The sequence below is a fragment of the Pteropus alecto genome, unplaced genomic scaffold (genome assembly GCF_000325575.1).
Source record: "Pteropus alecto unplaced genomic scaffold, ASM32557v1 scaffold24, whole genome shotgun sequence".
NCBI classification, from domain to species: domain Eukaryota; kingdom Metazoa; phylum Chordata; class Mammalia; order Chiroptera; family Pteropodidae; genus Pteropus; species Pteropus alecto.
The window spans coordinates 4,595,447-4,607,502 of NW_006439192.1; the positions used below are offsets into that span (position 1 = coordinate 4,595,447).

The 12,056-nt window shown below is 45.1% G+C and overlaps 1 protein-coding gene and 1 pseudogene across 1 annotated transcript in view; both read left to right on the forward strand.

The window, feature by feature from the left end:
- The first annotated feature begins 95 nt into the window (after positions 1 to 95).
- Positions 96 to 12,056, forward strand: part of STAR (steroidogenic acute regulatory protein) — a 15,235-nt gene continuing 3,274 nt past the window's right edge. Inside the window, exons 1-6 of the mRNA XM_006916308.2 lie at positions 96 to 3,574; positions 8,948 to 9,206; positions 10,020 to 10,133; positions 10,454 to 10,581; positions 11,707 to 11,865; positions 11,996 to 12,054. Coding sequence (XP_006916370.1) covers positions 9,143 to 9,206; positions 10,020 to 10,133; positions 10,454 to 10,581; positions 11,707 to 11,865; positions 11,996 to 12,054 — 524 coding nt within the window. The 5' untranslated portion in view covers positions 96 to 3,574; positions 8,948 to 9,142. The remainder of the gene's footprint in view (positions 3,575 to 8,947; positions 9,207 to 10,019; positions 10,134 to 10,453; positions 10,582 to 11,706; positions 11,866 to 11,995; positions 12,055 to 12,056) is intronic.
- LOC112483510 lies at positions 6,924 to 7,042 on the forward strand (annotated as a pseudogene).

Sequence of the window (12,056 nt, forward strand, 5' to 3'; positions counted from 1 at the left end):
TGAGGAAGGAGCTTTCAGCGAGGTTTTCAGTTACAGGTTATAACAACAGTTTCAGGTTTGAGAAATGACATCACTACTGAACGTGCTGTTCTCACTTCACCAATATCTATTCCAAACTCTGTTCCCATGACTTTTTACTAAGGGGACTTCCTCTAAATCTTATGTTTAGTTTGGTTTTCTAGGCCTTCAGATTGAATCTTGAGCCTCCGATGCTATATCAGAAAGGAGCACATATAAAATGGCGTGTCAATGAGTGATACATCTAGGTTATTCTTGGCTGACAGTCCATGGTGATGCCACTTTTCTGATATGCTGCTGATTGCATAGCAAGTGTTAACAGCCTGTACTTGAAGAGTACACTGTGGTTTAGTGGACCATATACTGAACTAGGAGTTAGGAGACATAGGTTAAAATTCTGACTTTGTTCTTTATAGCACTTTGGCTTGAGCAAGTCAGTTGCCCTCTCAGATTTTCAGTTTTTTAAATTACAGAATTCCTGATATTTCCTTTTATAGTCTGTTGAGCAAAGATATCCTTTTCATAAGATTTTCATACAATTCCTATGTCTGAATTATTTTATAGTATTTAATATACTTAACATTTTATGAGCTCAGGTGTTTTTAAAACTGCCCCTAATGCCTATAAACGATTTGACTGCTGAGCTATTCATCATTAGGTTGGTTTAGACCAGATAATTTGTGAAGAAACAGTTAATGATTTATCAAGCATGTTTTGCCTCTAATCTTACCATTTAATAACCAGAATTTATTATTAACATCTCACACAAAGGGAAAAAAAACTCATCACCAACTTTTGAAAAACATACCAAAGTACATGATACTCTTTCAGAGTCTGACTCTGAAAAAACATCATTTGTTTTTTCTGAGCACCACTGTTTTAGAACGTCTGACACCTTCAAGGAATTTGGACTCACTATCTGTTTTTTTTTTTAACCTCCTTCAAACAAGCCCAAATTCAATAATGTATTATGGTCTATTCTTAAAAGAGGAAAAGGGACAATTTTCACAAGTCGAGAATTTTCCAGCCATAGTAAGGCTTTGACCATTGCTTTTAGACCTTTGTCACACAGGCAGCAGCTAACAGACCTAAAAGATGAAATTAGACTACCTGCATCTTTTCTTAGTCTCCAGGATGCTCAGAAAAATGGTTTGCCTTCAGCTCGGCCCAGCCGAGGATTTTTGCAGATACTGAAATCATGCTTTTTCTTGGACCACTGTTAGTACTCTCTTGTGTTATTAAGACTTCAGAATCAACCTCTGTTCATACATTTCTTTTATCTTTAATAGTTTCTTTCAGTAGGTGTTCCCATGAGACTGCTTCCAGGGGAGACGTAAGACCTACCAAAGCTCCTCTGCTGGCCATCTTTATTCTGATATAGTTGAGTACAGCAGCATATCTCTTACTCTTAACAGCTGGACTTTTTCCCTTTCCTTGGCCTCTGACTTTACATTGCATGCTCTTAGCTAAGTTTAAACCACGGTCTCTTCCCTCCTCAACTAATAAACTACCAACAGGCCCTGGATATTTAAGCAGCCAGACACCCTTATATTATCCATTATGAAGGGCTTCTCAGGGAAGCCATGTCAATGTGAACCCCAGAGGTATTACACAGAGGTGAAGATTGAAAATTGGTCTCATTTTACTCACAAGGGTGCTGGCTGGTAGGCTCAGGCAGAGGGCTGTGCAAACAGCATAGGCTGTAGGCCAGCAAGCAGAGGTGGCTCACCAAGCAATTATATTAATGTGGGCAGTTCCCGACCTCTAGTCTTGGATCCATATGTGACATTCATGGCAGCATTGCACAGCTCAAGAAGTGGACCCCAGGAATTGTACCTGGCAAGAAAATACTGAAGGAGAGGCTGTTAATGGACGGTTCCTCACCCCTTGACTACCCCTCCAATTATATATACGTGTGTGTATGTATGTGTATGTTTATATCTGTAGCATGACTTTCAAAAGTCATGCTACAAGATGAACTCCATCCAACTTCCCATTAGAAGCCAGCATTCCCAATGAGGTATGAAAAAGGTATTTTGCTTTTAGATGTTGCAGGCTGATGCTTTAATGCTGACCCAAGCTTCCAGATTGAAGCTAAAACCAACCCTGCTCATAATCAAGGAAAGAGTAGCAGGAGAGTCGTCTGAACTGTTGGCTTAGAGCTAATGTGAGCTGAGCACTAATGTCATCTGTGACACAGCTCGTATGCACATGTGCTCTACCAATGCAAAGACTCCTAATGGACATTCAACCCTTAGGATGATGTTAAATCCAGGAGAGGTAAGGTTTTTGCCAGTGAGACTTAACATGATCAACGTAGTTTAAACCTAGGTTGCAACCTACTAGCTCTTGATATGAATTTAGTGGATTATAACCAGCATTTTTTAAAAAATTGGAATAGAATAGAAAATAGAGTGCATTATGTGTAATAAAATTAGATTATGTGCGAAGCTTGTTATATGCATGTATATGAATATTGGCAATATAAAGTATATTTGTTATGTGGGTAGCTGCCGGAAACATTGGATAAAACTGCCTTAGTTCGTAGTAAATTTGTATATGCTTATTACAACTAGGAAAGAAAAAGATATATCCATTCCCCATTTTTCATCACTACCCCCTGAAAATCACCTGTGCCCTGGATGGGACTAGAATTTACTGTCCTCTGTGCTTAGTACACAGTTGCCCCAGATAGCTGCAGTGTCCTTCCCTCACAATCTTCAGAACTCTGCTCAAATTTCACCTCTGACTAATTCTTTTAAATAGAACCTCTCTCCCTTCCCTTATTTATTTCCTTTCCAGTTTTATTTTTCACCATAGCAAGTATCCCAATCTGACAAATTTTATTTATTTACTGTCTGCTCCACTCTGCCACAAGAATGTAAAACATTAAGGACAGGATTTTTGTCATGTTCATGCCTGTATTCCTACATCTAGAATGATGCCTGGCATGTATTAGGTCTCAAAAGATGGACCCAATGAGCAACCAGGAGTTGAGTAATTAGAAGAGATCCTTACACTGAATACGGAAATGTTCTCCTCCTGTTGGGTCAGCGTTCACTGTAGACCACAGTCCTCCAGGTGTGAAGAATTTGGACATACTTAGTGTAAAAATGCCTGGAAGAGCATCCCAGGGGAACATGGGATCAGGGGTTGGGGAGGACTTGTCAGGGCTGCTGGAGGTAAACAGCTGCTCTAATGCCCATTTTCCTCCCAACTGTACTCCAAGCAGAACTGGACTGTAGTGCCCGCCTCTCCATCTTGATATCACCCCTTCAAGAGGTTCACTGGATTTGGAGAGCAAGAGACTGCCTCATGGGTGTTTGCTTTTACAGGGCTTTGTATCCAGATGAGTGACCCAAAATCAAAAATAAATTTTCTTATCTCTCCTCAAGATCTTCAAGGCTGAAAGAATTAGAAAACCAACCCTAGGAAATGGAGCTTATCTGCTGCTCGCCTGTCTCAAACTCTGGGTTAGTCTGCCTTGGTTAGGACTCTCCTACCTGTGTACTCTTCAGGTTCTGCCAGGAGACTTGGAAGCAGAGAATAAAATCAGGTCTGTCTTTTCTCCTGTCTCACTTCACTGTTTGGCCTCTCTTCCCCCTGTCTATTTTCTACCCATTCTCCTCTTTAAAAAAACAAAAACAAAAAAAACGAAAAACCTAATTCAAGCCACTCAGTAGCTGTTGCTACTTGGCTAGACCTGAGAGTAAGAAATGACATCCAGTGCTGCTGCTCTAGAAATATAGAGAATTGTGTGGTGTTGGGGCACCAGCTAACCAGCAGCTAGGACTTAAAGGAAGAGAGTGCTCAATGCTGAGCGTATTTCAAGGTCAGAACCCCAGATTGCCTGGGAATCCATCTCTAAGACCCAATTTTACTGATGTGTAATTTACATCCAGTAAAATGCACTCTTTTCACTGTATGGTTCTATGAGTTTTAACAACTGCATATAGTTATGTACCATCACCCCTGCCCCTTTATATTTCATTCTCCTTCATTCCCCAGCCCCTGGCAACCACTGATCTGTTTTCTGTACCTATTGTTTACATTGGCAACTAATTCAGTTTTTTCTTAAAATAGCGTGCAGGTTAAATAAAGTATCTGGAAGGTTAAATTCAGTCAACCTGCCTTCAGTTTGCTCTTCTGGTTTAGGCTATTACAAAAGACAGGAAACTTTACATTCCCTGCCAAACTGCCTGGGCAGGCAAACCTAAAGCCTGGCTCACCTGCTGGAAATGGAGGGCGAAGGGCAAACAATGGAACGAAGTAAAATTAATAGTTGAGTCGTCAATTCATCACCGTAAAACTTATTGAGAAACTGCTATATGCCAGGTATACACTATGAGAAGCAACTATTGGCCCCATTTTTTAATTTTTTTTTTTCATAGAGAAATGAGATTTTAAAAGACTGCCTGATTTTGCATCCTGGTTCTTAATAACTCTCTGAGCTTAGTCTAGCTGCTTACCTTCCAGTGCCTCAAGTTCGTTATTTATAAAATAGGGGTATTAACTACACTAACTGCTTGGGTGGTACTTGTGAAAGTTAAGTGTGTTAATGTCTGTAAAGAGTTCAGAATAGTGCCTGGTATAGGAGTTCTCAATGTAAACTATTATAATCCGCTAAATCCCCAATGTTGTGCCAGATTCCTGGAACAGATTCCATACCCTCAATGAACTTATACTTAGAGTTGCCTTTGTACAAATAGGAATGATATCTGTGAAATAATGATGACCAACTGAGATTAAGGAATGAAGTGCTAGATAATATAAAATGTACTCTAAAGAAGGTAATCCATAATTACCTCCAACTCAATGAGTCAAACTTGCCTTGACTTTCTGCTGCCTTCTCACAATGGCCTCTTTGGAAGAAAACACTCCATTCTTTCAATATTAAATAAGCATATACCTTATAAGCAGGCCAATATTTGCCCTCACCCCCAGGCTGGCCACCCTTAAGAGATGGAAGTAAATCAATATTTACTGAGAATCTACAAAGTGCCAAGTTCTATGCTTTCCAATTATTTATTAAACATTTATTCAGTATATTAATTATCTAGCACTGTACTAAGTGCCAGGGATTCAAAAACTTGGGGAACATCCAAGTCCTTGTGGAGTTTACAGATATGTAAAAAAGGGGGAACTACACAGGAAATTTCTGTACCTTTCTATTTTGCTCTAAAAAAATAAAATCTTTTAAGAGGTATGTGTGGGGAGGGAATAGGCAATAGTCTTATTGATACTGTAACAAACATCAATGGGGCACAAAGGGAAAAGTATTGAATTCTAATTAAAAAGTAGGGCAAAGTGGAGTCCAAAAGGAAGCTTTTGAGGAAAGATAATACTGTGAGCTGCCTTGAATATGGAGAAGGTATGCATGTGGCAGATGGCGGGCAGGCACCTCAGGATGATGCTGAGCATTGCTGGAGAAGAAAGCCAAAGTGAGAATTTGGAGGGCCCAGAGATTGGACTGAGAAGTCTGGACTTCATCTTATGGGCTCTTGATGTATTATTATTTAAGTCTTATAATCACCTGAAGGGATTACAAAAGAAAAACATATCCCCATTTTATAGATAAGTATATTGAAACTGAAGAAGTGAGTGGCTCACAATCAAAGTGGTGAAACCAGGACTGAAAGTCTCTTTGAACACATAACCTGTGCTTCTTCCACTTCAGTTCACAGCATCCCTACTACCAGTCCAGTAAACCCAAAGTTAGATAGTGTTACCCAGTGCTTGCCTCCTCTGAACTGGGGCCCAGACAAGTTCAAGGGACCTCTCCTCCAGTCTCAGCCTCTGCCTCCTAGGAATCTGCAGAGGAATCTTCCTACCACACCCTACAAACACTGCATGGCTGAACAATAAAAGGTCCCCAAGGCAGCCAGCTCTCAATTCTCAGCAACTTTCTCCATGATGTTGGCCATTTGCTCTACCTGCAACACCTGCACCCCATCCTCTCATCTCAAAACTGGCTAACTCCTAATTGTACTTACCACACTCAGCTCTAATGTCACTTCCTCCCAGAAGTCTTCCATAGCACTTCTTCCTTTCCCTGTGTAATTGTGTTCCATCTTCTTGTACTTCCAAAAGTCATCAGCTCTGCAACTCTCTATACTGGGTCATATGGTTCATTTTCCTCATAATTGTAGAGGACACTCAATAAAGGACTGTTGATTAAATGAATGAAGTCCTTTTTTTCTGCTCCATAGCCCACCCTGCCTCCTTTGGCCCTGGGGCCTTCCTCTCGAACACTCTGCACAGCCTGCACCAGATATCTGGCTATCCTTCCTTCCTGTGCCCATCTGCTCTCCACCCTGGGCAATTCTGCCCTCATCAAAAAGCAAAGCCAGTTATAGATGATATCTAGTACCAGAGGAAATTTCCAGACCTCTCTCCCCACCTTACTGCTCAAAGGGACAGCAAGAGTTAAGTAGTCATTCAGTCTAAAAGGTCGAGGAAGAGAAGAAAGCCTTGGCCCTGGGGGAGGTCACCAGCACCCCCTTCCTGAGTCAGTGGCAGCGTCTGACATCAGCAACAGCCTTATGCCTCAGTCCTCCAGTCTCCCCACACTACCTCCTCCCCTCTCATGATGGCCATAATTTTCCACACAATGGCAACAGCAGGGCCTTGAACATTATCTGTATGGTTTGTCCCATAATAACCCCCTCCTCGCTCCCCACCACCTCCCCTGGGGCACACATGTGCATGAAGGTGCACGTGTACCAAGAAGAGAGGAGCAGCCATCCAGGCACACTGCACATTCTCTTTCCAAGTCTATGAACGGCAAAGCCCCCACCCCCTTTCACACAATGAACAACAGAGGCCAAGGCCTCTCCCTTCAGAGCTCTTTGAGGGCTGGAAGCAAAGCTGACAGCCCAGTTTCTTAATTCAAAAGACATACTTGCGTCTACGGTCATGCAACCCTGAACACGCCCGATCCCGTCTGATCTTGGAAGCTAAGCAGGATTGAGCCTGATTAGTACTTGGATGGGAGACTACCTAGGAAGACCAGGTGCTGTAGGCACAAAAAAATAAAAAATAAGGGATTGTAAGATGACAAGGTCCTTGTAATCCGTGAGGTCAACCAAGGGTTGCCTTGCCTAAAAAAAAAAAAAAATACATTTGCACCCCCGCTGCTTCCCCAATTGATCACCTAATAGAGAAGGAGCAAGAACTCACTCTGTGCCCTTCCTGGAGCTGAGTGCTGGGAAGGGGGAACGTGTGGACAAGTTATCTGTCTCAGGGACAGACAGTCCCACAGAAGAGACAAGCAATCACACACAAATCAGTACACAAATCAGAACTAGAAATCGTGCCTCTCTAGTAGTATTGACATAAGGGTGTGAGTCAAAGGAACAAGCCATTCCAGAAGGTTGGGGTGGTCAAGGAAGGCTTTACAGAGGAGGGGCTGCAGGGGGCCTTAAGGAATGGGCCAGGGGCCTCCAGGTAGCCACTGGTTGGAGAGGAGCCCAGGCCCCTTTGAGTTGCTGGACTTCCCACTGCTTCACTGGGGTTGAAATGGTGGGGGGTGGAGGGGGCAAGGGGGGTGCGGGTATGAGACTCATTCTGTTCCGTGTGGGCTCTAGGCACCAGGTGTGGCTCTGAGCAGGTCCTGTCCCTTTTGTCCTTTATGGAGTAAGGGAGACAGTGGGAGCCACGGGAGACCTGTTCCTGCTCCCCACTTTTTAGGTCTTCCCTCTGCTTCCAGGCAGTAGTGACAGAACACAGAACCCTCTCACACACGAGGCAGGCCCTGGGCCTGTGGCAAATCTCTTGACCCCCAATATTGTTGCCAGGTGAATCTGGTTTAAAAGCAACCTCAGGGTCAACCTTAAAGGAAAAAGATTTCATCAGAGACCAGCATGTAGACTGGGAGGGGATCTCCCTCCCTGGGCCTAGGGGATGGTGTGTGGGAACTGCAGAGGAGACTCAGCTGTCTCGTGAGTCCCTGTTCAGAGCACAGGGCCCCCTAAGTGCAAAGACTGAGATGAGCACCCAAGTATCCTGTCTTTTCAACATTTCAGCTCATGCCAAGCCCTATGGCACAGCCTGTCCAGCCTGGGTACTCTGGGAAAATGTGAGGAAGGGTGCGGGGCATAGCCAGGCCCGGTCCCCTCTTTCTGGTGTGTCTGTCCAGTTCTACCCTCTGCTTTGTGAGCTTATAGGATTCAGTCCTGAGGTATCCTTGCCCAAGCACTAAACCCTAAGGGAACTAACTCTGAATATGCTTTTGATAAAGTTGTTTATATAAATGGCTGAGTAAATAATTGAAAAGTTCAACACAGGAAGTGTCTGGCGGTGGGAGTGGTCTGCCGGAGGGACCCTGTAAATATGGACTGAAGGTCAGTGGGCTTATGTTGTTGTCCTAACCCTGCCACTGACCAGCTGTTTGACCTTGAACAAGTCATTTCCACTCTCTGTCATATAAGTACCGTGTGCTAACCGATTGCGCCACTGGAGCTCCCATTTCTACTCTGACTTCAGGTCCCTCATCCAGAGGCTGCATGTCCTCTACCAGCTCTGACCCACTAGGTTCTCTTAACAGACACCCTGGGCACTCTCCTAGTCAGCGTTTTCCAAAGCACAGTGTACAGTTCACATAATTACTGTTTGGCAATCACCTAAGATGCTTTCTTTTAATGCAGCTTTGAGAGCCTCAATTCTAGACCTATTAAATCTGGAGTTTCTGTGTTTTAGAAATCTGTTTCAAAGAGTATCCCACATGCAATTTGAGAACCAGTCAGATGGTGTATGCTTTCTTCTAAATTGTCTTTATCTCAGCTGCTTTTTCTTCTCTCGTCTCCATCCACTGAGTCTGGCACCAACCTCCCTACTCCTTTCTGTGCACTGCCCCCACCCCCTACACACAAATGGCTAAAGCAGCAGTGTGAGGCAATCCCTCTAACCTTGATCCCTTCCTTTTGCACAGTGAATGATGGCTTTATCTCCTGGTGATGAAGTATAGCCTTCAGCTGGAGGGCATTTAAGATGCAGAACACAGGTCTCAGACACAGCTGCAGGACGGAGGCAGACCTTGACAGGCTCAGAAAGGACAGAAGCCACCCTTGAGAGCAGAGGCACTAGCAGCAGCAGCAACAGCACTGCTACCAGCTGCCAGGGAACAATGCTCCTGGCAACGTTTAAGCTGTGTGCTGGAAGCTCCTACAGACATGTGCACAACATGAAGGGTGAGTTCCCTGCGGGAAAGGGCGTTCAGGGTTGTGACCAGGAGCTCTCAGGCATGTGGTTTAGTGAGGAAAGTAGTGGACCAGGGGCAAGCCACTCAGGTTCTGATCCCATTTGTGCCTCCGATGGGGTGAGTCTGTGCAAGTCTTATCCCTTCTGGACCTCAATTTTTCCAACTGAACAATTGGGCTGGATACCAAGATGCCTATATCCTTTCCAGATTCTGTAATTTCTGGTCACCCCTCCAGCGCTCCAATCTTCCTTGAACTCTTCCTGACTCAGCCTTCCTCTAGGATCAGTACCAAGAGTACCATGAAAGTCCTAGCCACCATGATAGAGATAGGAGTAAGCCTTGACTCCAAAGCAGTGTTGGCAAGCCTGAGACATGAGCAAGGAAGAGGGGGGGAGAAGAAATAAAAGGGGGAGTAGGACAGCAAAAAAGTGAAGACCCAGGCTGCTGGCAGCTACACAGATCTTAGGGGATGGGTATCTTTAATTCTCCTTCTGCAGCAGAATTTTTCTGGTTGTTTGAATAAAGCTTCTCTCCCCTTCAAGAAGGAAACACTGGTGTGGCCCCTGTCTCCAGGCAGGACCAGGTCCAGTCAGCCCAGATGGAAGGCAGACTTCTGGGCCCTGGAGGCAGGCTGGTGCAGTGTAACCAGCCCTGGACTGGGAGTTGACCTGCCTCTAGTTCGGGTCTCTACTAGGAATCTGTGTGTTCCTGATCATGTCACCTTCCTCTCCAAGCCAGTGACAAGAGGAAGGGGTGAAAGGAGACTTCCTGCTCCTAGGCAAGTTTCTTTCCCTCCCTGCAGGGCTGAGGCACCAAGCTGTGCTGGCCATTGGCCAAGAGCTGAACCGAAGGGCACTGGGGGGCCCACCCCCAAGTGCATGGATTAACCAGGTCCGGTGTGGGAGCACTCTTCTTGGTAAGTGCTGAAGCTTCTGGGCCTCTGCCAGTGGCAGGAGCCTCACAGGGAGCAAACACTGTACATGTGGCTCTAGTCTCCTCCACACCTCTGGCCTTTCTTACTCACTTTGACAGGATGGGAATGGAGTTCCTCACGGCCAAATCCCCATCCTATCACCTGCAGCTGCTATGTCTAACTTGACCTGCAGGCTGAATACTATGGCTTTGGTCTTGGCTATTCAGAAGAAAGATCAGATCTAGAGATCAAAATGGATAAAAAGCTGGTGGGAGGCTAGGGGACCAGTAGGAACCTTGGTCTCTCCTTGGCTTTGTATCCAGGCTCTCGGCTAGAAGACACTCTCTACAGTGACCAGGAGCTGGCCTATATCCAGCAGGGAGAAGAGGCCATGCAGAAGGCCCTGGGCATCCTCAGCAGCCAGGAGGGCTGGAAGAAGGAGAACCAACAGGTGAGAGGGAGGGGAGGGGAGGAGAGGCACGCATAATTCTTTACTATTCCATTGCCATCCTCACAGCCAGCTGGGGGGGTCTGCTCTTCTCAGAATTCCTATCTTGTGTAGTAGTCACTGGGCAACAAGTAGTTTTAAGTTTAGCACTCTCCTTTCCTAAGAATACATCCTCAGATACTCCCTTCCCCTATGAAATACATCTTAGAAACTCACATTTGAGAAACATTGTTCCCGTATCCTTAGCTACCTCCAAATACATTTTATACCTATTAAGCAGAGACCATGCAATAGGGTTTCTGCATGCACTAGAGGCCTCATCACCCTGGGCCAGAAGTTCTGGTGCCAAGGTACAGTGTCTGTGCTGTGCAGCCTGCCTTATGGCTGAGCTTGCAGGGGTGATCCGGGCTCACCTGCAACAACACAGATGGCTCAAAGCCTTCTGAGCTGCTTGTGAGTACTGCCCCTTTGCTGGGAGCCAGTGACGAGGCACATGTTAAAAGCAAGTGGCTCTACTGAGATTTTGATGGTTTTATCTTCACCAAAAGCTTACATGCTGCCCACTACCCAAAGTTCAGGTAATACATCTCCTTCTCCAAGTTCTCAGAGTTAACAGACTACTAGTTTGGGAGTCAACGAATCTGGGATTGAAGTGAGCACTGCTCTTAGCTAAGTGTCTCTGGGGCATGTCAATTACCTTCTCTGGACCTACATCTTTCCTGGGTGAAATGAGGTAGTGAACTGAAAAAATCTTTAAGATCTCGACCAACATTATATATGTAATTAGTTGGTTGTAGACCAGACTTTTCCCACTCTCAGATTTGCCTCTCTCAGGATCTCAGCTTCTAAAGTAAGGCTTTCCGTTGGGCTTGCCCACACTCAACATTTACCGACAAGAAAAAAGGTACCAGGGAGCAGTCAGATTGCCTTGCAAATCTTCGGCAGTATGAGGTTTGTGGCAGGAAAGATAACCTACTTTATCTTAATCAGAAATAGTTCCAGGTTTCCTAATACTTAGAATTCTTTTTGGTATTCCCCTTCCTGCCTTGCCTGGCATTATCTATGTGCCCTAGGCTAGGAATATTTTTCTCTAACCTTTATGCTAGGGCTCCTTTCTCTCCCTGACAGGCCAATGGGGATAAAGTACTGAGTAAAGTGGTTCCAGATGTGGGCAAGGTATTCCGGCTGGAGGTGGTGGTGGATCAGCCCATGGAGAGGCTTTATGAAGAGCTTGTGGAACGTATGGAGGCAATGCGAGAGTGGAACCCAAATGTCAAGGAGATCAAGGTGAGGAGAGTCCAGGTATGGGTGGCAGGGACCCACAAGAGCCCAGTCTGAGAGGTGGGCTAAAACTGTGGGTGGTACCTTGCCCCCAGACCTGGCTAAATAGTGATTCTGGTTCCCTGTGGTCTGGTAGGTCCTGCAGAAGATTGGAAAAGACACAATGATCACCCATGAGTTGGCTGCAGATTCAGCAG